The following is a 26,119-nucleotide window of genomic DNA, read 5'->3' as shown; positions in this document are numbered from 1 at the left end:
ATACCTGCGAAACAATGGATGAGAAGTAAGCAAATGGGCGCCTGGAATGGCGTTTTATTTGTTATAGAATTACTTGTCCAAACGCAGGCTTTTTTTACGGCCGGCCGATGACGATTGGAATATTAATGCTAACATTAGTAGTACAATATCAATAGCATTTCTTGAAAGAACCAATAATGCCACAAAAACGAAGTAGGTCAAGGGATTTGTATAGGTAAAGAAAACTGGAGATTTTATCTTAGCCGACGTAAAGCACAGGCAGATTTAGTTTGTCTAGCGATAAAAGTCGAGGTGAGAGAATATGTTGTCGAATTCGACTTGAGATCTTTATGGACTTGTACTTGAATGGGGGTAACGTTCTGAGTCGACCGCCTTCTGGCACTTCGACTGAGTAAGCCCTACGGTCTCTAGACTGAACTTTCCCACTGAATAAAACAGAAATCGTACTGCTAACTAGCGTATCGGACAGCTGAACGATAGCCGAGTATCATGGTATCAAAGGGAGACTCTGTTTCCTTTTGTCGTATATTTACAACTGAGATCGGTCTCCGGGAATCTGCAATGCTTACTTTCAATTTACAGACCGGGTATTTCGTCTGTTTATCCAGTAGCCTCGATAAAAACCCCACTACCGACAGCAAATAACCAGTCGCTGTCGAGTGAACACTGAATCATGAAGCATAGTGAAGCACGAGGCAAGGAAAACCACCGTTTATTTAATTCAGATGTGATTTGTACAATATATATGGGATCGCAATTAAAGTATCCTGTAGTCTATACGCATGTTGACGAATGCACTCTGCATTATACGATGACTGATGCTCGGCGAGGTGGTGAAGCTCAGTCAACGAAGCATCTTCTCTAACGTTCGCCAATATTCATTTAATATTTAAAAGTGAAATTCTGTTACTTAACTTAGTAGACTGACCATTTTAGCAAACAAGTTACCGTCTGGAAAATACTGCTGCGATGAAAAAAGATACGCGCATGTATGGAACAGAGTCTGTTCTATTATTGAATACCCGACGATTTAAATTTGAATACCGATATTTGCAGATATATTTTCCTTAGATATCAAACGTCTATTATGATTAACTAAACGCGGCGAAAAAATTGGCTATTTTAGAGTTCTGGGCATGAGAACAGTTCTAACTAGGAAAGAGTCCACAGACGAAGTTCGTTTCAGCACAGGTACTCTTAAGGCCTTTAGCCATAACGAAACGTTCATTTTCAGGCAGGATATACTATCGGATGTGTAAGAAACAAAGCACGTTCTCTTCGATGCGCGACAACCTCCGTCGAGGCCTTTGCAAGCGTGGCAGAATTTCTCGCAAGGCTTGAGTTTTAAAGCTTCTTACGTATCGTTAATATATGCATAGTGAGCACGCTACTTATTACTATTATTTCAAATTTGATGGGCAAGTGAATTCGACAGTCTATTTTATGCATCTAGCGAAAATTATGTAAATGTTTGTAATGTACTACGGCAAAGACCGTAACCTAACGACCAGGCTATCACAAAAATCAATGGGGGAATCGGCGCCAAAATAGAAAGCTTTTCTATTCGTTTTCAATGCCAGTTGAACCATATCAGAAAGTTTATTTATTTTTTTTTTAAATAGTCACTTTTATTTCGCTAAAATGAAAATCGCCTACGTGTGAAGGCTTTCAGTGCCGAATGGAGCGCGGCTTGTTGTCACGATGATCGATTCTCTACACATTATTATCTACGATGTATTAGAATAGCATATACTGTGTACTTTCTCTTCAGGGGAATGACCGAAACAGACACAGATGATTAGCATTGTACTGATATGAAGGATAAGAGGTAAAAACAGAATTCGGGCAAATTGGCACCTGTTATTATTATATGGAACTTATCGGCACTTTTTTGCGAACCGTGCACACCAGAATGTTACTTACTATCTTTCTACAGAACAACATTTACAACGCAGTATAACGCAGAGTTCTTCTCGTTTTGATTGTTGTTATTACTACGTAAGTGTACCGAGGTGCAGCATAATTCCACCGGTGTGAAACTGTTAACTAGTACTCATCAATAATCGATAAAACCCGCACAAATTTTAAATAGCATATATGTGACTCGAAAGGCCAATTTTCGTATCTACGTGTGGCTCAACCTCACCTCTGACTGACTGAGAGCCCAACTGGTTTATTCCTAATGGCATCGTCAATAATTCAAATCGTTTTAGTAAGCGATCGTATGCCTGTGATTCTACTAAACAAGCTATTACTACAGATCCCGCAATCGAACCGAGGGTCGGCCATGCTACAACTAATAGAGACGGCTATAATAAAACCGTGGCGAATACATTATAACAGCTATCTCTAACGAGTACCACGCTAGCTTACGTCGGCTATGCTAAATTGGGTCACAGGTCCACTAAAGAAATCGGGTACCACTGTTTGACGGTTACATAGTGAAGGCTCCTTTGTACTGCTATTTCCCTCGAACTTTGTAGATGTTCTCACTTTCAGACTTAACCATTTAGAATTACTTGCCAGTATTTAGACTGGATACAAGAGGCAAGGGGCGTTCGGGCGATTCTAAATATGCCCACGGACAAATGAAGTACTTTAACATACATATAACGCCACTGTAACCTGTTTCGTTCTTCCTCTTCAAACGCCAAACCGGTGTATAGAATAGCATCTTGACGAGCTTTTGAGATAACATATACATACATGATTTATTCGTTAACTTGTGACGAGACTTGCCGTACCGTGCAAATCAGTATGATAATCCTTATTCAGTTTTGCTGTTTTGGTGGTTACTGCTTCTGCCGCCAGCAACGTCAGGTCTGATCAAATATACTTCGTCATTCGTAGCTGGCCAACTATTGCAGAACGATACGCATCGAATCGCTGATCGCCGCACCTCGCCGGTCGGGTCGCCTTCGACGAACGCAAACTTTGATGACACTCTTCAATAACAAGCGATGCAACGACAACATCAGACCGTGATAATGGTGCTGTACCAGACATGGTACTGCCAGCGAGGTAATCTCATTCGCTGCAGCGATCTCAGACATGCACACTCGTTTCGGTGTGCTATAAGGTAACCGTTTCCTTCTCAGCTCAGTCTTAGCGTTAGCGTTAGATGGAAGTAATTCTTCTTGCGCCGATACGTCGGTCACCTACCGTCAGATCTGTCATAGCATCTGTCATCCGCACGAAGAGACACCAAGAGAATGAGAGCCAGCAGTTGCTCGGTCTGTGGCAGCGTAACACGTATCCCCATTAATATATAGTAAACACACAGTAGTCAGCTGGCGAATTTACGAGAAAACTGAATGGCGTGGCTATTAGAAGACAGCTAGAGGCCAAGAGTCAGCCGAAAGACAGAAAAGAGCAATACGTACGTAAAAAGCACGCTTTGAAATTAGCATAGGACAAATTAAATATGCGAAGAGCGGTCAAAGCTTGTTTTACCGGATAACATCGAAGAACGTTAAGGCACCTAATCTGTGGTAACGAAGACGGTGGCATTTCTAATCGAATATTCCACAACGACAAAGTATTTCATCTTGTTATTTTATCTGTTGATTTCTTATTAAATACACTTAGATTTGATTTGTTATCAAACATTAGATACATAAACGACCAAGGACTAAAATTCTGAGGTTATCATTATTTGTATATCGTGTTAATTGAAGTTTATCTCGTTTACTTCTAGACCCGGTTGGTTTCTGTATTTGAAGTAAAAGCGTGAATAGCCCATTTGCCATGTAGCTAATGGTAACGTATCATACATTAAATACAGAAGAGTTTCAACAATACTTGTGGCATCAACAGGTTTGACAAGTAACACAAAACTGTCAAAAAAGTATATACAGCTGATATAGAATAATCTATGCGCCCCGCAATGCATAAGTATTTGACTGAGGGTCATTGTTGTCTTCATGGTGACATAGAAACGTCATTACCTATTTTGTAGGTTAGCATCAATTCCAACATTTACCTGCAACATTTTTTGGGATCTAGCGCATCACAATAAATGGACCCTTTGCCCATAGACACAAGTAACATGACCAAATAATCTCAACATAAATTATATAACCGTGATAGACAGATGAATACGTGCACCCACATGCGCACAGTGGCCAATCTAGCAACCGTTATGAATAATATGCCTACCCAGAAGCGTTCAAATACCGCCCCTCTGTCAATCTCTAATAAGACAGTTAATCTAATCCATCTGTTCTCCACAGGGGGGTATCACAAGATTTCTTTATTTTCAGAAAAATTAGTTTCGTATATGGCTACTTTCATAAAACATCACACGATTCTAATGGCTATGTAACTGTCGAGTATAAAATTGAATCCTGTATGTATACACTTGGGAACTCACTTGAAAATCCGGTTGCTCGGGGTCCGTATCCGTAGTTGAGCACCTTCTTTCCGTAAAACAATCCAAATTGTACGGTTCCATGAAATTTATCATTGTCTACCGGGTGAACACCTTCCTGTTCTAAAAACACCGAGTCGATAGTGGTGTCCCGCACCATACGAACTTTGGCCACGAGCCAGTTGTGGGTTAGCAACGACGCCGAGAGTAGACAAATAGCCAGGCACGAGATTAGGAATGTCAAGAAAGTGAGAAAACGGGCCCGGGCGTCCATTTTGCTGTTTAAGCCACTTGTGGGTCGTGGGCGGCAGCTTCGTCAATGCTATGCAAGATGGGGACTATAATAGGTATCAGTGTGCCCCCAAACGTCTGGCGGAGGGTTAAGCCTCAAGCAATATGAGCTTATTAATGCTCTTGCCTTGTTGGTTCTACCATTCAAAGGCCTTATTTAACAATAGATTATCCTCAGATTTCACACGAGGCTTCAGGGACCCTTGCACTGGGGCACCACTCTGGTGGCAACAATTCGATACGAAGTCCAGCACATCGAAGGACTGGTAAGCAGAAATAATGTTGGAGCTCTGCAGAGTGAATTTCTACACAAGAAGTCTCTATATATCCGCTAGGTATTATTTTGTAGGCTTATAGCAGGCATGTACTCACGAGAGCTAAGAACCAGAAAAGAGACACCACGCTTCTTTGCAGGATATGGGGCAATCGTTTGTTAACGATTGCCCATCTCACACACAATAAACATGACAACTGAGGATTATGACAGCTCCTCTTTTTCTGACTCTCTTATCTTCCACAACTTTACACCTACTATTCATTTCAATCTATGTAGCACGACGTGATGTACAGCAGCTCCAAAGTGTTCTTCTCCACTTGTACCAATAAGCATCGTTAACTTGCAAGCGCCCACATTACGCTGAAACGTTAACCGGTCCTCTTAACAACTTTCAGCTACACTCACATCAACTTGTACCTTTCATACTTTGTTGGTGTTTCCCTCGTTCGAAATCCTAATAATTCGGTCTTCTTCTATGCAGAAATACTATTAGGCGCAATAAAAAAACGAACGGTAAGGAGACACATATACACGAACTTTGTAACAGCAACACCAGGTACGGTGGTTTTCGTCATGTCAGTGGCTGTCACAGTGGCGGGAACGCTACCCGGGTCAGCATCTGGCTTCAGTAGCCTTCAGCCGACTTTAGTTCGTTTGCAGAACTGCACTTATTTCGCTCACTGACGGGGTTGCTGACGATAGTGGCCAGTGCGCCGTTGGCGATGGCCCATTCTGTCGGCGAGGAAGCGCCGTCGTTGCTAAGCAACACAGCGACCGTAGACATAGCTGAGCTAGTAGGAAAGGAGGATATGAAGCTGGGGGGAACCTTGGCTGAAGAACAACGACTGACGGCTGAGTCGAAGTCAGAACGCTGTCCAGATGGGCTCGACAAGTGCAGCAACTCTGTGGTTTGTCGTTCTTCGCTATGCGTGTCAGGGCTTTGTCCTAAAAGTCTAAGGCACACATAATAGTTCTAATTTTGATAATACCATACTGTCCATACAATATTAAAGAATTAAACATAAGAGAGTATTTCGAGAGTTTAAAAATGTCAACCCGTGCACATAGTAAATAAATTGCTTGAAAAACTAATGAATACCTTATAATATCTAATCTATTCTAAACTTCGCCTTAGCGAAGTTATTAATGTAACGATCATTACTATAAAAGTGTCCGGAACAAACCTACACCAATAACATATTAAATACATTTAATTAGATTAAATAAATTAAAATATATTTAATTGGAGTAAAATTTATTACTTTAATTTGAAAATAAAATATGTGGTCGTTAACGCAGACAGCACTGGGGATTTTTATAATTATACATCAACTCCTTTCGGAAATAAATTATCAGTTTCAAGATCCAAGGATTTAGTAATATTGTGTAATAATAAAAATAGAAGAAGAACGCTTTGAGCCCTTAGCCGACAACTATCGTAGTTCTCAATATAAGGTAAGCTCTGAGTATCTTACTTCACGTTTACGAGCCAGAAGACCCTGGACCCGTTCCAATCAGTTTCCATAAATCAGGTAATTTTAAATTTTGCCGCGGCTTCCAACTCAACTACTATATATGTCATAAGGAATCGATGAAATCTATTTATATTTGGCGCAACACTTCAGTACGGACGTAGCTAAAGTAAAATTCGGAAAAAGCACAGGTTCTGTAGATTTTGAGGAAGATGCATCACTTCATTCTCCTGTATCCTGCGTTTATTGCTTAGGTGCAGAGTTGCACGCTTTCGAAAAAAAAAAAACAGATGAAGTACATTTTAGCTGGCTGTATAACTCTCTGCGTTGCTGGCTTCATTTGTTGTTATGTCTAGTAGAAGGGTTTTTAAGCCAAAAATGTAGGACACGGCAAAACGAACATGCATAGATCCTGTTAATTGGTACCAACGTATTTACCGAAGAAGATTTATCTTTTGATTACTGTATATGATGGGCTTACATGAAAGCATGTAGAAGCTGATCAATTTGTCGTGCTCTAATTGATGTTGATAGTCCAAATCCATTAATGGGTAGTACCTTTCAAGCTCTGTATTAACAAAAAGATGCCACAACGAATAACGCGAAAGGCGATCCATCATAGTAGACAACCTTTTTTGAAACGAAGTACCCCTTAAAGGACGATCTTTCATTCTGAGAATATTTGACCATCACTTACATTTGTCGCAGTGCCAACATTTGCCGCACAGGTTATGGTTGACTGTGTATTTTTATTTTTAGTTGCTGTTTTGTTTATATTTGAATAGAAATCTATTTTATATACAGAGGTTGAACGAAACGATTCAAGCAGAATCCACGTAATAATAATTAAGCTGTCGATTCCTCGAAAAAAAGATCTCTTCCTCTAGAATCCATACAGCCACCTAGGTTTCCTCCACTTCTAATGATTTTGTTTACAGCCTGCTATGTTTTCGAACTTTTATTACTATAGAACTTTTTATTTGAAGTTAGTTGAATACAAAGTGCTCGACTATCGTATCTAAATTGAATTAACTTGAACAGTGTCGCTAGTCAAATATCGACCGTTTTAATTAATCGGATTTGCATTAGTTTGTGCGCCTTATTAATGTTCTATATATGAAAATTGTGTTCCAAAATATCCGGGATCTCTCTTCCTCATTTTCCCTCCATCTCATGTATATAACTTCGCTTCTGTGAAGCTTACGTTCAGCTTCAGTGCTTACTTAAATTCAAACGTGTACCGTACAGCTACATCAAAGGGAACAACAATACTAGTTCCGCAGAAAACATCACAGATTCCAATTGATCGTATTATGATAAATTCTTATAGATCCTGCAAATTTGCGCTTTACCGGTTACCCTATTATATCGTGGCTATTCAGTCGCGGCCAATCATCACGAGCTACGAAATACTTCAGCCATACATTGCTACCATCATCTGAAGCTTCGTTTGTTCTAGTTTACATTGCGTTCCTACTTGAATGTTTGGTAGGTAAGGTAGAACATGAACGGAACGAACCTTCAGAAAAGTTGTTCCTCATCGGTAACAGTCGTTAGATGGCTTCGTAAAATTAGCGACGCTCCCTAATAAACCGCACGCGCTTAAGGCACAGTTCTAACGTCTGCTACTTTTACCATTACTAGAATAACCATAAACATGTCACCAGACTCGCTGCTACATAAAGTTCCTGTCTTTCTGAGGTACATGATATGTTGCTGATGCAGTCGGCACCGCTACCGATAACAGCGATATTCTCAGAATAAGGTGTTTCTGGCATTAAAGACGAGACTGTTAGTTTCCCTTTCGTTATTTTGCCTAAGATAACCCGATTAGTTGGAGAGTGGTAACTTCGTCCCTTGAGAGAGGAAAATTACTATCTTCTAAGAATACCCATAGTGGTACCACAGAGCTCTGTTTTGCCCTCATCATTTACCAGCCACGTAACTTCTATTCTCTTTGACTTACTTTCACTAATAATACTCCTGCCTGAATTCAAATATCAGTATTGTATCAAAAATTCGTCCGCGTCCTAGCTGCCAACTAGATTACGCCCTTTGCCCTCATAACATTCCTATGCTGCTGTTTCGGACAAGTGCGACTGCGTGTATAACGCCAAAGCTGTACCAGTGGTTCTGAAGATATGTTCTTTTTCCTCTTGCAGCAAAAAAAGCAACGTCAGGGGCTACGCCATATCGCCGGGCATGAGCCATAGCGAAGCTTGCAGGCCTTAGGACAGAACTGGAGATAGTGGTGATAGCAAAAATGGTGACGCTGTCGGCCAGAGGCGACAGCAGCGCTTCAGCCCTTTTAGACTCGTAAGCCTAAAAACCGTAAATATAATCAGCCTGTTCGACCAGCTGGAACGGCGATAGTGGCAGGTGCAACAGCGGTAGTCTGCGATGGACCTTTCGCGCTTCGAATTCTCCATAAAAGCAGGTTTTAAGGCGCCAGTCCGCCCTGCCGTTGTTTTGGTCTCAGAGAAAGGTGCGCGTACCTAGGGAACGACAGGCTAGTAGAACGGGCCCGTGCGAAAGACCGCGTAAGCGCAATGCGTACATGGATGCGTGTCCGTCGTAGAGAAGAGGGCCTAAATTTTGCAACGCTGCAAACGACGCTGGAACGAACAGAATGAGAGCCGGCAAGACGAAGGACCGAAAAACGTTAACTAGCTTGCCGCGCGCGGCCGCCGCCAAATTGTAAGGCAGTAAAAAAAAAACAGGAGGACAAAGCATACGAGGAAACCCTAGGCAGCGCAAATCGGCAGCAGGAAATTGATCCAGAAGCAACAGGACCAATGGCATGACCAGCGCGTGCAACTGAAATGACAGACGAACTGGCCGTCAGTCATTGTAGACCTGCCTTAAAGAAGAAACAAAAAAGGACGACCTCATGGAATAAAAGCACAAAGGCATATAGAGACAGAAGATTCAATTATGCGATTGCATTATACATCATCATATCTCAAAGGCTGGCAGAGAAATGGTAAGTAGGCGCCGGTGCCTATGAAAGTTGAAGAAGGTTTGATGCTAAATGAGGCAAGGAAAAACGGGCTAGGTGAATCAGGAAGCTCAGACCCCGAGGGGCTCCGTAATTTAGCTCTCATCTCTAGACGTTTTCGTTCGAGTTGAAGCCTGTTAGTAGATGATGCCAGTGGGCAATGTGAGCGAAATGCCACTAATGCGTATGATATGCATAAATGTCTTACTAGTTAGCTAGGATGATATTATGGTAAAAGCGCCACATTTATCTTGATTTATTTGTTGATGTCTTTCAAAGCACGTTTTTAGTTAGGCCTGTTTATATGATATACCACATATGAAAATAGCTTTTCTTCTACACCATATCTATTACGCCAATGCCCATATGAATATGATTAGATCAACGTCGTGTAAAAAATATCAATATAGATTAACAAAAACTTTGACGAGTTTCCCTAGCGCTAAGACATCCGCGTACCGTCTCTAAAACAGTGACTTTATTCAAAGTGTTCTACATGTGTTCTACATGTTGCACAGCTGTACGCTTAAGCGAAAAATCAAAAGTAGCAGTCGCTTGTACAAACTAGCAACCATATTCTACATCAACCGTAGTAAAAGTTAGATAAATATAATCAAAACAATATACACGAACAGTAGGTTCAGTACTCGTAAATCAATCAGCTAGCTAAGTGCTACCGGCGTAACCGTACTAGAAATAGAATATATCTATCATTTAATAGCGTCGAAAGATGACGTACGTATACGTATAGAGTTCGATTATTTTTTCAATGTAGCTGCTAACACTTTCTCTACGTTTTTCTGTCAGTAAGCGAAAAACCCATACGTCATATCGTTGGCTAAATATGACACTTTCAATACTGCACCTATGTATATATGTTATCGTTCTACTATAAATCTTGAGATTGTTTCTTTTCATGTCTAAACGATTAGTATATAGCTTCGATCCGACTAGAAAATGTCAACGACAAGTAAACAGATGTACAACAATGTAGATAGGCTACATGTTAGTATTCGCTTCGTTATTCGCGCAGGCTTTGTCCTTATTTCTCACCTGTACGTTTAACGCGTTCCTAGATAACGGCAAGGGACATTTTGACTAGATGTAAGTTGTTCTGCAACGTGTCGTACCTCTACAATATCGCTGTACATCATTTAACGTACCACAATCAGTCTCACATCTAAAAAGTAACAGGGTTCATAAATTTCGTTAAGCGAGTTCCTTATTCTTAATTGATTCTGTGTTCCGCGTTAGATAGGCATACGCGAGAATATGCATCTCGTAGAAGTCGGGTAATTGTTTGTTCGGTTGAAGATTCGGTTTACTAAGTACAAATAGGCGTAGGATGCCATTTGTCGTTCTGCAAGAGCGAGTGTTTTGGGATTTCTGATCGTTGCAATTCTTCAATCACGCATTTGGTTAGCAGTTGTCAGTTCAGAGTTATAATAACGGTGTAATAACTTTTCCTCGGATGAGGTTTTGCCCAAAATACATCACTGAAACATTTATAAATCATACTGCACACAGATGTTTGGCAAGCTTTTCTTTATTTGGTGCAACTGCGTTTGGGACGCATGCTTCGTTCTATAATATGTATTGTAGAATACACTGGGGTTTTTACACGGATTTAACATAGAGGTCAACACCCTATGAAGTACAATCCAGCTAATGAAGCCACAGAGGCGAGCCAATGAATATTCTATTCCCACGACTAGGCTGATGAGCGTCTTTATGCCTCCCGCATGCTGGCGCTCTTCTATCTCGCGTCTTCTTTTCGTTCCGACCATTTATTCATCCAACATTACAGTAGACAATTTAGTCGTATTTAGCATGTGTTTATGTGTGTCTGCGTCCTTTTGGATGCACCAAAAGTGACTTTGTATCTCAAGCGCCCGCACTGTCTGGCCTTCCGGGCAGCCAGACAGCCTCGGCTGGCGTAAATGTTGCCACACGGCGGAGAAAAAAGGCAAAAATTGTTATGGCATACACGAAGCAGCAGTTTAGCGGGAATAGTCTCAAGGGGTAAGGTCTGAAAATAGGGTGGTTGTGAGGGATTTGTACAATTCTCATAATAATTCTGTGGAGAGGTACATACATGTAAATTCCCGAACGAACCCGAATGGGGCGAAAACGGAAACCAGAACAGCAACGAGGCGGCAATGAAAAAACAACAGCAGCAGCAACAACGGAAAGGACGGCGACTCTGCTGGCTCTGACCGCAACTGACGACGCTGGCAATGATAACCAGTGGAACTTCCAGCGAGCACGAATGAATGAAGACAGGGACCCGCGGTGGGATTCCTGGGCAGCGGACGCGTTCGCTCGCCACCGGAAAACGCAATATATGGAGCATTATGGAATAAGGAGGCTTTCCTGCTCAGAATATCCTGTGTGCTTCACAGCAGCAAACTAGCCGAGGCTTGTCGCTGGTTTTGGGTGCTGTTGTAACTGGCGATCACCACTGACCGGGCCCGGCGGGCTAGCCCTCATCGGCTGCAGCGTGATTTGTGCTTTCCTGATTAAACCCCCACGAACCCCAGTTCACTACTCTGTTTTTGCTGTTCCTGTAGCTGCTGCTGCTGCGCTCTAGCAATGTTATGTTTTTTTACTGAACGAAAAATGAAACGACGGCTCCTAGATCTGAGTCGCTGCTGCAGTTGCCGACGGTCCGGAAGCTTCTCCCGAAGACCAAAAAGAAATTGGGGTTCGCCAGAACCATTGAGAAAGGCCACATCTGCATTTTGAGGAGATCTCTTTCGCTGCCGGTGTCGAACACTTGTTTAGCTATTCTTTCGCTTTCCTTGTCCGCCGACGCATCCTGCGGTGGGCCCGCACATACAGGAGCGCATAAGCTCAGCCATTGTCGAGAAGCTCTTATTGCACAAACAACGGCAAGGCCACTGCATTAACGAACCGAATAAGGCGAGAACCGTCGGCAACAAAAGACTAAGTGTTAGAACGGTTGGACGAGCCCGGCAAAATTGAATTTTCATACAAAACCTCAATGGCAATAGCATTATTGCTAGGAGCCAAGTAACTGTAAGACGCTACGCCGTCAGCAGCAGCTTCGATCAACGTAGCCGCCAATGTACCTTTCATGACATGAATTTCTGCTGTTCGCTAGAGAACCGAGTCGGGTCGAGTAGACGGTGGTGCCGATTGAACATTTTGAGCGTCCGCAGGCTAAGCTAAGAAGAACTCAGCTCTTACGAAAACAGTGCGAAGAGTAGAACAAGTGTTGCAGCATACATATGGTTTCTTTTGATTGTTTCCGAATTGCTACTGCTAGCGTTGGGTATATTGCAGATGCCGATGGAGGCACAGATGGCTGAAACTTAGCTGTTGCTATAGCACACTAGTCGGCCTCGCGGCACAGAGTAGGTGAAAAGCGGTGTTGATTGGCCCGCAAGAAATATAAGCAGGGCGCTGGTAAGAGGCGGGGACGGTAGCGGGACGACTGCTCATCGTGATAGCTAAACGTTTCCGAACTATCCGAACCGAGAAGCTGATTATTTACAACTAAACAATCGATACTTTCGTAGATTTTCAGTACTCGGACGTCATTTACATGCAGAGGGAGAATTTCCATTTTGTACACTTTATATATTAAACATCAGATTCTACCCGACCGTAAGTCTGCGCTCCGAGCCAGTGTTTATCGTACGGCGATACTTAAGTTGTGTATTCCTACAACTGAGATAGTTCGGCCTATCTTGGAAAACTAGAAACTTGTTCACTTGCTGAAGCATTTTGACCGTTCCATAATACACAGGTGCTGTCAAAATACATAAAATGACGTTATATGCGCTTTGTATTTATTTTTCCCTCAGTAACTATGAAAGCTGGTAAGAGTTATACGTAGCCTTTACGGAGGGCAAAAGTCATCCGGGACGTAGGCGGACTATGCATTGCGGTTGCAATCTAAAGGCTCCGAGAGTGGAAGGAAACGCAGGAAAACCACATGCAAAAAAGGTCGGTGTCGTTGTCCACTAATCGGTAAAATCAACGACCTAAGGCTAGTTTAATAGAAAGAAGAAATGCTTTAACGAGAAAATGTAATTAACAAAAAAAAAAAACGAGAAGTGTCATTATTATATAACTTTTAATAGTGTATCAAGTTGAAGCGACTTACTTACAATTAATGTATTCGTTTACGTGCAGTAATAATAATAGTAGTAAGTTCCAATTGCGATTTAGTCTTGAACTTTTAATTTTATTCCGTCGCGTAGTTATATGCGATTAACGTAAATAAAGTTACACGTATACATGTATAGTTTCATATACTGAAAGTTACCTGGGGCGCGCAAGCCTTAAAAAATTTCAGCGCTGCTATCGTTGCTATTTAGCTTATCATCGTTTAAAATCTTCAATAGCTTAGTATTCGGTTATGTACAAACGTTCCTTAAACAAAAATATGAAATAACATGTCTTTATTGAGTGTCGACAGATTTGTGACGGTACATGCAGTACGCTGGCACCAATAAATCCACTAATATCTTTATCTTTTGTTTCTGGTAACCGTTAATCTCGCCTCAATGCAAACCCCCCGATCCGCCCCTTCAGACTGTTCAAACATGGACAGTGTTCCTTCGATCCATAGCTAAAAATATTTGTATGTCACACTAAATATCAAAGGTTAACGCATTTGTTTATAGCCATATAATTTGTAACGGAGAATTAAACGTTGAACACCGATCAAAATTCACAAGCATTAGAAAAGCATTGTATCAAGTAGATATAAACGCTCCTCATAACTATATTTTTGTTACTTAAATAAATGAAAATATGTTAACTTACTCACTTAAAGCCTATAAATATATAACTTAATTGAATAAGAATGTGTTGACCTTATCGAATATATAGCGTAATGCTACCTGACCAAATAGCACACTACCTCGTTTTGCATACAAAAAGAAGGTCGGTCGCGCATAGCCAACCGCTATTAAAGCAGCAATTGTAAACGTTCTTATTAGCCTTGTTTTTTTATATACATATAGCCTCCTATGTTTTTTTCAGGAGTAACAAATTTAGAACTTTACACTACAGGAGATCCGCTTTCCTTCTAGTTTGCTCACATACAGTGCAATATTCGTTGAATAACCGTAGATAGTCATCTATACCTATACCAATTTACGAAGATACAGCACATAAACGCATGCTATTTTATAAAGTGCAATTGAATAAGTTGTTACCTCTACATGGTAATACTGCTATTTCCACGACACATCCGCCCGTCGAACCACTTTTTTCCAGCAAGACGTTCCAATATATCAAAGCAGACAAATATCAAAACAGATTTTGTGATATAATGGGTAGCAGGCATCTTGCTACGCTAGAACTCTCGGTCAAAATATTGGTCAGGAAGTCGGGCTGCGTCGGGTTTGGGACGGCCTCATCGACGTTGACAGGCTGCATAAGTTAGCTCCAACAATTTGTGATCGACCATATAGCAATGGTAGCTGTGGCGCTGAGGGTGAAGCCAGCGCAGATCGTGAGGTTGTGTTACGGTGCTCTTTTCTGCACATAATTAGACGCATAACAAGGCGATTATAGGAATCAGGAAGGTTTGATCGGCGGAGAAGCGGAAGATAAGAATGAGAGAATGGTGGAAAAGGGGATAAAACTCACTTAGCCAAACCCAGCTCAGTCCAGATTCGGTCCAGGACAACCAAGTCTAGCCCACGCTTGGTTCAAAATCAATTCAGACCAGAGAATCAGCCAGCCGGAGGGAGTAATAAAAATGTCTGTGGTTATGGCTCTGTTGCCAGGGAAGAGGTTTTTCAGAAGACCTCATGGGAGTTGGTGCCGCCCCTTTTCACTCTCCGTCCACTGATTCGGGACGCATATTGCGTACCTGCGCTGACCTCGAACAACTACCTGTCGCCGCCGCCGCCGCATGCCTTTGTGCCTTTTTCACAGGTGACTGATCACCCACATTCCAGGCCTGCCTCGACCGTCCGTACTTCCAGGCTGTTCCTAGCGAGCTGAATGCAAGCAGAAGCCGGCTACTGGCTCTCTTTGGTCTGCGTCGTACAAATCTCTTGGTGTGAGAGTGAAAGGGTGGGAGAAGGAGTAGACACGAGTGACGGGCGAGAGAGCGGCAAAGAAACACGCTAGCAACTACGATGGCGTTCCTGTCGTAGTAATTTTCTCATTGTGAAACTTCTTTAGATACTTTGAACCTCTCCTATCTTGTATTGATTGGAGGCTGAGACAGGTAGCACTAGTATGCATTGAATATGTACGGGATAAGACTATTAAAGGGTTATGACAGTCACGGGCTATATGTGAGAAAAAACTTGAATGGCTGCGAAGCGGCCCAGCACGTACTGCAACGCCAGCAGCTCTAAACGTTTCTCGTTAGCCGCACTGGCAGCAATGTCAGCGGCGGATTGAGCAGCAACCCGCTATTCCATTCCCCAGCACTTTGGTAGCCCGTAGTACTGCACATAGCAATGTGATGAGTGAGGCAACGCTGTAAACTAGCCGGTCGTCTTGTAGCACAGACGGCGTCCCGATGCTGGTTTATAAATTCCGGCGCAGACATGCCTCGAAGGCTCTAAGAACCAGGCAACATCGAGAAAACGAAAGTGAGGGCTGACAGAGCAGGGTGCTTGGGGCCAGGCAAACGTCTGCCCTCAAACTTGCCTGCAAGTCTTGAGAGCGATGGTCGAACGGCGTGCTACTGAAAAAGAGAGTCCTTCAATGCTACCAAGCCCGGCTGACTATATCAGCCTGGTTGTGTTCGGCTAACTAGATCTGGTGGAACAGCTAAGTTCAGCGCGGATAGAATGCGCGGCACGGAATTCGCACAGCAGCGAGTGTAGACTAAGACTAACGGCGACTCGTTGAGAACGGTAAAGCTTACAATGAGTGATTGTAGGCCTCTGATGAGCAAGGCCACCTCATTTGAGCCTTGGATCGGGCGCACGTTTTATTTGCATAAGGTTCTTCGTGTCTAGATCTTCAATCAAAAAGCTCGATTCCGGCGCCCAGAAATCGGCGTAGTTGTTTGGCGGAACTTTCGATAGCTGCGGGCTATGGAGAAATATTTTCTGAATTGTTGGAACTGCTATCCAATCGACGTAGCTTATAGATACTCTCATAAGATACAGATCTTGTAGACATATGTCTGTGTATCTACAGACGGATATAGAACATGGAATGAAGTCATCCGATTTGCTTGAACAAAGAAGGCTCACGGTTCGTTTCACATAAGTACATTGATCGTTTATGTATGAGATCGTGCGATGGCAATGGCAAGTTCAACGAGTTTTATTCGGACGTAATACAAGCTGTCTTTGTGTGTTTATCATTTGCACATTATTAGTCTACATTTTTATCCTAATTTTTCATAATATCCATTAAAACTAGATGTCGTTTTTAAAAAAAAAAAAAAATATATATATATATATAAAACTATGTATGAATTTGTAGTATTTCACGCACATAAATACGCACACAAATATGTATCTTTTGCACACTATCTGTCTGCATCTGCACACGTATCGGGGGCAGATGCAAACTAGATTCGGTTGCTTATGTGGCGGTAAGATGAAAAAAATCCGTGTGCGATTCGTGCATCTTTAGCGATTGCTTTTAGGTTGGACAATAGCACAGGACCGAGCCTACATATTTTTCAATTTATACACATAAAAGGCAATTTTAAGAAAAATGGTAGAACCTTAAATGAGCGAAAAGACTGAAACAGCTCCATTTCAAAGAGAAATCTCTGTCAAATAAGAGAAGGCGACTTTGATTTAAATTATGAAACAATCGAATATTATGGTATTCCAGCGTTGTTTAAGGAGAGAAAACGTCGTTCAAGCAGGCATATAGTAACTCCTACAGAAGTCAGAAAATGATGACAAACTTGTACCGAAATGCGGACCAATACGTGGGAGAATGTGTTGCCACTGTCTACTAAAATTAAAAATTTAAACTTTATTCAGATAAATTTCGAATATTAAAGGAGTGAACAACTCAATCTTCTCAGGGTAAAAAGGCCACTTTTCGGAATGCCGGTGGCCGAAAATCATTAATCGCACCACGACAATTGAGGGCCATTTATATAATTGAGACCCGTGAGGTGCTCGAAGCTACAATACGATTCGGGCTCGAGCTATTTGATCTAATATATAATAAATAGAGCATATTTAGGTAGCACAGTGTAAACCTCAGTGAATATATAATGACTATGATAAATGCAAAAAGCTTCTTCGATCCTATGTTGCATACTACGGATTAATGCTGGTGCGGGTGGACGAACCCACACATTATCCTTATAACGGGAAACAATAGCTGTAGGAAGTATCACAAAGGTACTTTTCACATGATTCACACTTGGATTAAGTTAAACTGTGATAAATCCATGTAAACTTTCTGAAACAATGTCAGCCGTTCTTATTCCTCCATTTTGCTTTAAAGTTTGTCATATTAGATATTTGCAACTATTATATATCTAATGTCGACATACCTTTTTGGGGGGATCGTTTCAGCAAAAGTTAGCTTTCTGATACTGTTAGTAATAACTACTATAATAGTAAGTGGAAATAGGTGGTCACAAAGGTTTCCCAAAGGAAACCAAAGAAACCGTTTACGTTAACATCTACGTAGATTACGAAATAAGAATTAATGCATCTAGATAAACTAGTAGAACACATGTTTTTGAGCTCATCTTGTTCTAATTCGATATTCTCAAGCAACGTACGTTTTGTTTTTCGATCAAACAATTGGTTGCCTACCACCTTTAATAGTACGCAGACATGTTCAACCATCTAGTCCCATGAACCCGTCGCCTCTGAAATTACGGAGGTTATCAATGAATCAAGCGCGATCCACAAACGTCAGAAGAAAGATTTAGACAGTACAATGGGGGTCCGCTCAGTCTGCCTGTGTTAATCCTCGCGATGCCGGCCAGCTGGTTCCTACGCCTCTACTATTTTTGTTCGGCGATAGGTTCCTTCGTGCCTATCGAAAGAAAAACAGCTCGACTAACAGTTTTGAAAAAACCAAGTATATTCGTGAGTACGGTCTATAGAAAAACGAGTTATCTGACTGGCTAGTCTACGAGGATGGTTCCTCTTCGATGCACCTGCTTCCCATCGACTACATACGTCGTCGTTCTTACTAAGCTAAGTTGATAACGGCTCGTCCGTATTTGAGACATCGTGTCTATTTGGTTCCCGTCGAACTTCCTAGTTCGGCGTTTCTTAAGCAAAAGTGCGCATTATTTAAAATCGCCGTTGAAGATATCCACGGAGGCCCCGTTGAGTCCGCGCTATGATAATTTAGGTGCTTCGCGAATCAACTTCGCTGATTTAAATTCGAGCTGAAACATGGTGAGAGAGTTATCGTCAGGTGACCAGATACTACTGTCCCCAAACAACGCCAGGTGTCAACAGCCTGACGACCCGGCCTCGACGTAAACAAACGAGTAGCAGAGGAAGAAAAACGGATAGGCGCTTTGAATCAGTGCTAGACCTCAAAGTCTGCCTGCTGAGCGGCCTGCCTCTGTTGATGCAACATAAGGCACGTCACGTTGAAAAATAAAAAGAGACGAAAGCAGTGGGATACAACGAATGGTTGACGTCTTTGTTGCCATTGCTTGAACGCCAGACACGATACTAGCCAAGTGAAGGCTGTGAAATACGGTAATAAGAAGACACAGACGAAAGCAGGTAAGCGACCCAAAACGGGTCAAGGATCGCGCGGCGACAAAGCCGGCGAAAGTTGTCACGTAATCCACAAGGGACATTCTCATTTTGGCTATTTGTGGCGTCCTTACAGCGTTTGTTACCAAATAGAGAAAAGTGCACTATATAATAGTCCATTGAATGGAGTCTGGCCTAGCGGGCGGTAGTTTTCAGAAATCGTGATCATGAACGCGTGCACACGCGTCTTGATTGAATATGAATAAGCGACTCAAACGTACATTACTGAAATAGTCATATATACATATATATATATATATATATATATATATATACACTATACGCAATTAATACAAGTATGTATACCTATAGTGGTATAAAAGGTTGGGGTTACAGGGAAGAATTTCGTTGCTTCAAGGCGACATTTTGAAATATATATATATATATATATATATATATATATATATATATATATATATCAGTATATTGTAGAGCAGGGAAGTTGAAACAGCATTTTTTTGCCAGTCCCTTATTCCTGGATCAACATACCTGCAGACAGAGGTAATCGTGCAGTATGTGTGGACCTAACCATTTATATCCGTAATGATACTTAGGTAATCCCATCATAATCTACCACTGCGCACATGAGTATTAAGTATTTTTTATTGCCTACAGTACCTAATTTTCTTTTATATGTAATATTTACGCTCACAACAGCGTACGATTTTTGTAACGCCGCGATACATAAGCAGGACTATGACAAATAAAGGGTCAATGTCAAGGAAATCAGCACAAACGGTGAACAGTAAACGCAGCTATCGAACGAGCGTTGTAGCAGCTCTAGTATTGCGGCTTACTGTTCAAGTTTTGTACATTTATTTATACTGATTATCAATTTAAACAAGTTGAAACTTTTAGGTGATACGTTGTTCTGACAAATCAATATAAAGCAATGACCTTTCCATAGATTGTGCATCTTGTTCATCCATCGAAATTGGCTACACCTATTAAAGACTCCGCTCTGCCAGCTGTCAATGAACCCAGTCGCCTAAATCAACACAGTGGCTTATCATGCAGCCGCGTCACGTCTTGAATTGTCCTATTTGAGAGTAAGCATTTCTCTGTCCTGATCCCCTACCGGCCTTGTCGAAGACACCGGAAGGTGGGCGCCGTTGCATTCCAGGACGACAAGGGGTTGGGACGTCATCTTTTGTTTTGATAAATCCCGTTGAAGTGTTGACAGCACAGCCTCTTTCTCTGATATAAACAACAAACTCCGTTATGACTCACCTAGTAGCTGACTTCAAAAACAGATGGTCCTGAGACGTTTTTTAGTATTTCACTAAAATTTAAAGGGTGCCAGAATATCAAAGCAAACCATTTGTTTGTAGTCAAATTATTATCGAAATAGTATTTTGTTTATTTTAGAATAGGTTTTGTAGACTGCTAAGAATATGTATACAAGTTATAAGTTACAACCGGCTTACAACGATTTATTCGGTATCGAATAGATTTCTTCACCTAAGAACTGTAATATCACTAGTACTCACTGAGCGCATCATTATCTTACATCGGATTAAAATTCTGTCTGTTTTTTTGTTACGCATGTCAACGCAAGGTTAAGTTCAAAACAAGATCAAGAGCAATCATATTCGATAGTTTCTATCCGCATGTCAAGCTTCAAAAATGTGTCTATATATGTATATATGTATGGCGTATATATGTAAACTTCAATATTAGTATATTTATTTATGGCAAATAAATATACTACTATGTCATGAGATATGACGAACATTATGGGAAAAGAAGATTTAATTCTTAGAATAGAATCGGAGTTTACTATTAAAAATAAAATGTTATGGGGAGGGTCAGCTGGATGTATATTGAGTAGTGTTCGCAGCTTCGCTCAGTGGGGAAGCCTGTCAGATTATGGGTCACTTCCCCAGAGACGAAGCATAGACATATAGCCCTGTTTACACTGTCCCTATCCGTGATCTGATACCTGAATATTCGGCAGTGTTGCTGTGAACCTTCAAGCGTCGGAGTAAATCGTCAAAGTGATGTTGATTGAAATCCACACGAAGCGGTATGTTTCAAAAAGATTGTCCTATTTATTTATTTATATCTGAGCGCTCAGTGCGTTGGGAACTTCCGAATTATCTCGCTTCAACGAATACCATACGCCGCTTTCACTGACTCATGGTTATAAAAAAAATGTGGCAGTGTTCCGCTTGTAAACACTGCCAAAAATATCAAGATGATTTTATCGAACAACTGCTGCTGATTACGAAACCGTATTTTCTAATCGGCTGAAAAAAAATAACAGTATACGGAAAATTGTACGAGTGTAAACCGTGTTAGCCTCTTCATTTATGTGCCTAACTTTGTTTCACAGATACTCTCATGCTAGAGGCTTAGCATGCGCTTCGATTTAAATCGCTGGCGAGGCAGCTGGAAGGAAATTAACGGACTTAGCGCACCAGTGCACGAAACGGTAATTTTCCCACGGGCCTCATTGCTGCGGAGGCGGTTCAATGAAGCCTTACGTTTTCAGGCAATAGGTTGCAACGGGAAGAGAGCTACTGTTGCCTGATTTGACACGGGCATTCTGCATGCTCCCTGAGTAAATATCCCAACTTTAAGGCGCGTATACCCTATTAGACAAAATAACGGTAAAGGATAACTAAAAAGGCTAGCGTAAATGGTTAGCCAGATGTTTGCATCGAAGCACTTACTTTCTTCATACGGCCGCTAGACATATTTTCCCAAAACGCAATCAGAATCTTCAAGCCGTTTGGCTTCTCAACGAAGTTGAACTATCCCATTTCAACTCCTAGAGGAAAACTCAAGCTCTTCCTGTATCTGCCCGAGCCTGTTTTGTGTATTATAATAACTCGACTTGTTGCTATGGCTATACGCAACTAAAATGAAACTAAGCAATCAACGCCGGCTGATCTTGGCCATATGCTAGCCTTTATCGTCACGATTCAGTTATAATACAGCTGCTTTTGACGGCCTCTCGGGCTTCCCTATTAAGTCTGATTAGCTGTCAATGCTGCCAGCAGACTCACGCTCAACAAATATTTTCAATGCTACTAGCGTTGCCGAACGTACAAAATAGGAAAAAAAAAGGTTGAAAAAAGGGCGTTTCTCAAAGCAATGTCGTTGCGGAATCACTATGAAGGAAGGTTGCTCTGAAAGGACAGGCTCAAGTTGCCATACCATTTCGGTAGCCTGAACTGTCAGCGGCAAGCCCGGTAGTGAGCTTCGCAAGTCAAATGTCTGAGCAAACATCCAAAACGCGTCAACGTCAGACATTGCAATGTCAACGAAACAAAAACGAGATCCAGCCACACAGTTCGGCATGTGCAGGATGTAAGCAATAGATGGGGGATATTTGATAGATACACAAGCCGAAACCCAATTACACCGTGTTAGCAGACGTGGGACAAAACACAAACCGCCACGTGCTGATTTTATAAATGTTACAAAGCAAGTTCACTAATAGTGACTGACAAAATGAAGTCTGCTAAAAGCTACGAAATTCGACCAACGACCTAATGACGTATTATACGGATATTTAGAACTGTAATGAAAGGAAATAACATATTTATCATCACATTTACATATATATATATATATATATATATATATATATATATATGTATGTATATGGTTATGTAGCTATATGCTAACCCAAGCGCGTTTCATAATATTATTCGGTTAGGGTTTGCAACGAAAAAATTAATAGTATTGCTTATAGCCTGTGAAATTATAAATGAAAACGAGCGAACTAAGAAGACCAAATGCCCTGCAAATGATTTATAGCTTCGAGTGGCTTTGAAAACATTTGATTGATTTCCATATAATATTTGATATCCACAACTGGCTGCTTTTCCATTTTCCACTTGACGAAGTATCGCGTTGCTTGCGCGTATAACAAATATATAAATAAATACATTTCTGCTTGTATGTGTTCGTAACACAGTAACACAATGAGAAGAAGGAGCATTCTGTCAACTAGACCAGTGAGCCGAAACGATGCTAGTTTCTCAAGGAGATTATAAACTTGACGGAAAATACGTTTGACAGACAAGCATGTTCAGGTTGGACTAAGCCTTAGTGATAGCTCAGGTCAACCTGGACACGCGCTGAGCCAGTTCCTTTTCTCTGCTTAGTGACCAGTTCTTCAAACGCCATTCACTGTAGCACCGAATGCTTTGCCCATTGCTGTATCGGTTCCCTTTCGTAAAAAGTAGCCCCTTACTCTTTCCTCTCAATTGCCAAACCTAGAAACCTTCCGCGACATCCTACCCCCAGCAAATGCAGAGCTCAGCTCTTTCGGCCCTCTCAAACCATTGGGGGGCGGTGGTTGGAGGCTAACATGGTCTAAGTAGCTAAAGTGCATGTCGTCTAGTGCGTTACCATGGTCAGTAACGAGCGTGCTTCCACGCTTGCTTTTTAGGTCACAGCGTTCGCAAAGATTGTCACCATATATTGATAACCAGAGAAATGAGGAACAAAGGAAAAACGAGAAATTAGGCAAGATAAAGTATTTGAAATAAAATTAATAGCTGTTTCTATGCCGTTTCATAGGTTTGTTGGAGAAACCCAAGATGAATCCAACAAGACTCACAACGGTTAGACCCCCTAACAAAGGCAAGTCTTTAATGCTAAGACAAATGATTCCAAGTACTTGTTTCCATAGAAATAATTACTGAAAATGTTGAATAAGAAAAATAAGGCCATTGTCGCAACGCGTCTTCGTCGTTTCGACCACGGGTGAATTTCTTCTCACTCTGAAGCTGTAGTTTAACCAGTATTTCTTGAATCAATTCGCATTCCCGTACGTCACAGATCTTAGCCCTTAGCGTCTTTCAGCTCTTGGTGTTTCTTCTCTGTGCCTTTTTCGCTGTCGGCTTTATAAGTTCCGCTACAACCAGTGTCGCTATCCGCAGCCAACGAAACAACAGTTGTCCTGATCGATCGTTCTTTGTTTTCCGCATCAACTACGTTAACGTTGTCACAACCTGTCGCTGTCCTTGGCCCAGGTCCTGCATCTCTTACCACCGCCTATTTTCGTTCTTGGTGTCCTGTTACTCTTTAATTGGAGCCAGCGAACTCATAGAAGTCATCTCACTGACTACTCAAGTATGAGGGCGGCTGGAATCAACAACTCGGTATCAAAACGGTTTCGGCTCGTTCGAACTCCCGCTCAGATTGAGTTTATCCGCCGGGAATCGACTTCACCTGGAAAAACCTATGGACTCCAAGGCACTTAGTTCCGTAAACTCGACTGATCATGTCCATGAGAAGCGAAAGAACGGAAAGAGAAGCGAAGTAAGACTAATAACGGCAAATCCATTTTTTGAAATGTATATTTCAAAAGACGCAGACATAGTTTCTTGCAAATCCACAACACGAGCGTTACGCGAAAATTTGCACAAACAGGGTAAATAAAGTATTTCAGCAGCGTATCTGGTAAACGAAGTTGAACGACGTCTGCAGGCAAGTATCCAGAGAATAATGTAACGGGGAACGAAAGCAGTAGAGAAATCAGAAGAAACAAAGCAAAACAGTTCATGCTGTTTTTTTCGCAGGTTACAGCCTAAGATGGGTGTCACGGTCAAAACGCTGGGTGAGAGGATGCGGGACTGCAGGACGAATTGAAGGGGGTCACAGATGGACTGGGCATTATCTACAGATACCAGTGGTCGACGATGCGACAGTTTCTGGATCCTTTTTTTCTGTTCCAGCGGCGAAAAGCGCTCTACCTGACCAACCTCTTGGACACGCCTCGTAATCCCCCCCCCCCCCCCCCCCTTAAAAATGACTGCACTGTACTCGACGGTCATCAACTGTGAAATGAACTCGTCGTCGTTTTCCCCTCGTTGCCTGTTAATACGTTTTTGTATGTGCTACACCTAATCAGCCACCACACAAACCCACTTACCCAGCTAACAGCGACGGTTGGAATGATCGAAGTAGAAGCGGTTCCGTTTTGACTGATGATGCTGACCTTGTCGTTGAAGGAACAGGAGCTCACTGCCGAGTGGATGGAGAAAACGCAGTAATGCTTTGGAACCTGGACCTGAGCTGCTATCATTTATCGTTTGGGGCCGTAACTGGGTTCGACATACAACCGCTGGCTACAGCGGCCAAGTATGCCAAAGCAAAAAGCAGAAGCAATCATCGCACTGCATTGTTTATAACCCGCCAAAACATATCTGCTGCTGGGGGACAATGCGAATGAGAAGGCGTATACATGCAGACGCACATATGCAGGAGGTAATGGCAGTAATTAGGTGATGGCAAGGGACGCGAGCGGCTGGCTTTTGCTTAGCGTTACATGAAAAAGGAACAATGAACAACTGTGTACCGTACAAGGTGGATTCTCGCTTATCGATCCTTGTCAGTACGCAGATGGTGGAAATCGATGACTAATCATAGTACTTAAGCATGAGCCGAGAGGATGTTACATTACCGCAAACGCTATCGCCGTTTTCTGCCAGAAATAACGCTGGGAAATGGGAGATGAGATTGGAGAAAATCTGTGTTCTTGCTGGAAGAATGCCGGAGTGGATGACAGAAGTCATTACGCTAACGGTAAGCGTACTTGAGCACAATGTTTTTTTTATAGTCTAGTAACGGCTCCGATTCTTTCTTCGTTAGAATCTTTTCAACAAATATGCCAAGAAATCACCATGAAAAATCAATAGTCGTTTTGCGATAGGGCCAATACCACATAGTACCAAGTGAACCAAAAGAAGAAGTAATAATGTTCCACTGCATGTGGATCAAAATAAAGCTTACCGTTACTGCATTTAGCTCGCAAATTAAATACTTTCAAAGTAAGCCTTTCATAATGTCGCTATTGTTTATCTCATAGATCACTGCATGCCCTCGTTATGGTACAGTGGTAACGTATTCACTTATTAAATTTACTAAGTATTTTTATATAAATTTACTATAACAATATATATATATATATATTTATAATAATAATATACTATAATAAATATATATATATACTTTAATATACATTTACTAGGTCTTTAA

General features: G+C 41.7%; 1 protein-coding gene across 1 annotated transcript in view; it reads right to left on the bottom strand.

Annotated features, from left to right (window-relative positions):
* Window positions 1–1,580: 1,580 nt before the first annotated feature.
* Window positions 1,581–26,119, bottom strand: part of LOC147755419 (uncharacterized) — a 29,462-nt gene continuing 4,923 nt past the window's right edge. Inside the window, exons 2-3 of the mRNA XM_086990758.1 lie at window positions 4,373–5,890; window positions 1,581–3,235 (exon numbers count right to left, since the gene is read on the bottom strand). Of these exons, the coding sequence (XP_086846884.1) occupies window positions 3,186–3,235; window positions 4,373–4,643 (321 nt within the window). The 5' untranslated portion in view covers window positions 4,644–5,890 and the 3' untranslated portion in view covers window positions 1,581–3,185. The remainder of the gene's footprint in view (window positions 3,236–4,372; window positions 5,891–26,119) is intronic.

Source organism: Varroa destructor, unplaced genomic scaffold (assembly GCF_002443255.2).
Source record: "Varroa destructor unplaced genomic scaffold, Vdes_3.0 BEIS01000005.1, whole genome shotgun sequence".
In the NCBI taxonomy this organism is placed as follows: Eukaryota; Metazoa; Arthropoda; class Arachnida; order Mesostigmata; family Varroidae; genus Varroa; species Varroa destructor.
This window is presented reverse-complemented; position numbering and strand designations above follow the sequence as displayed.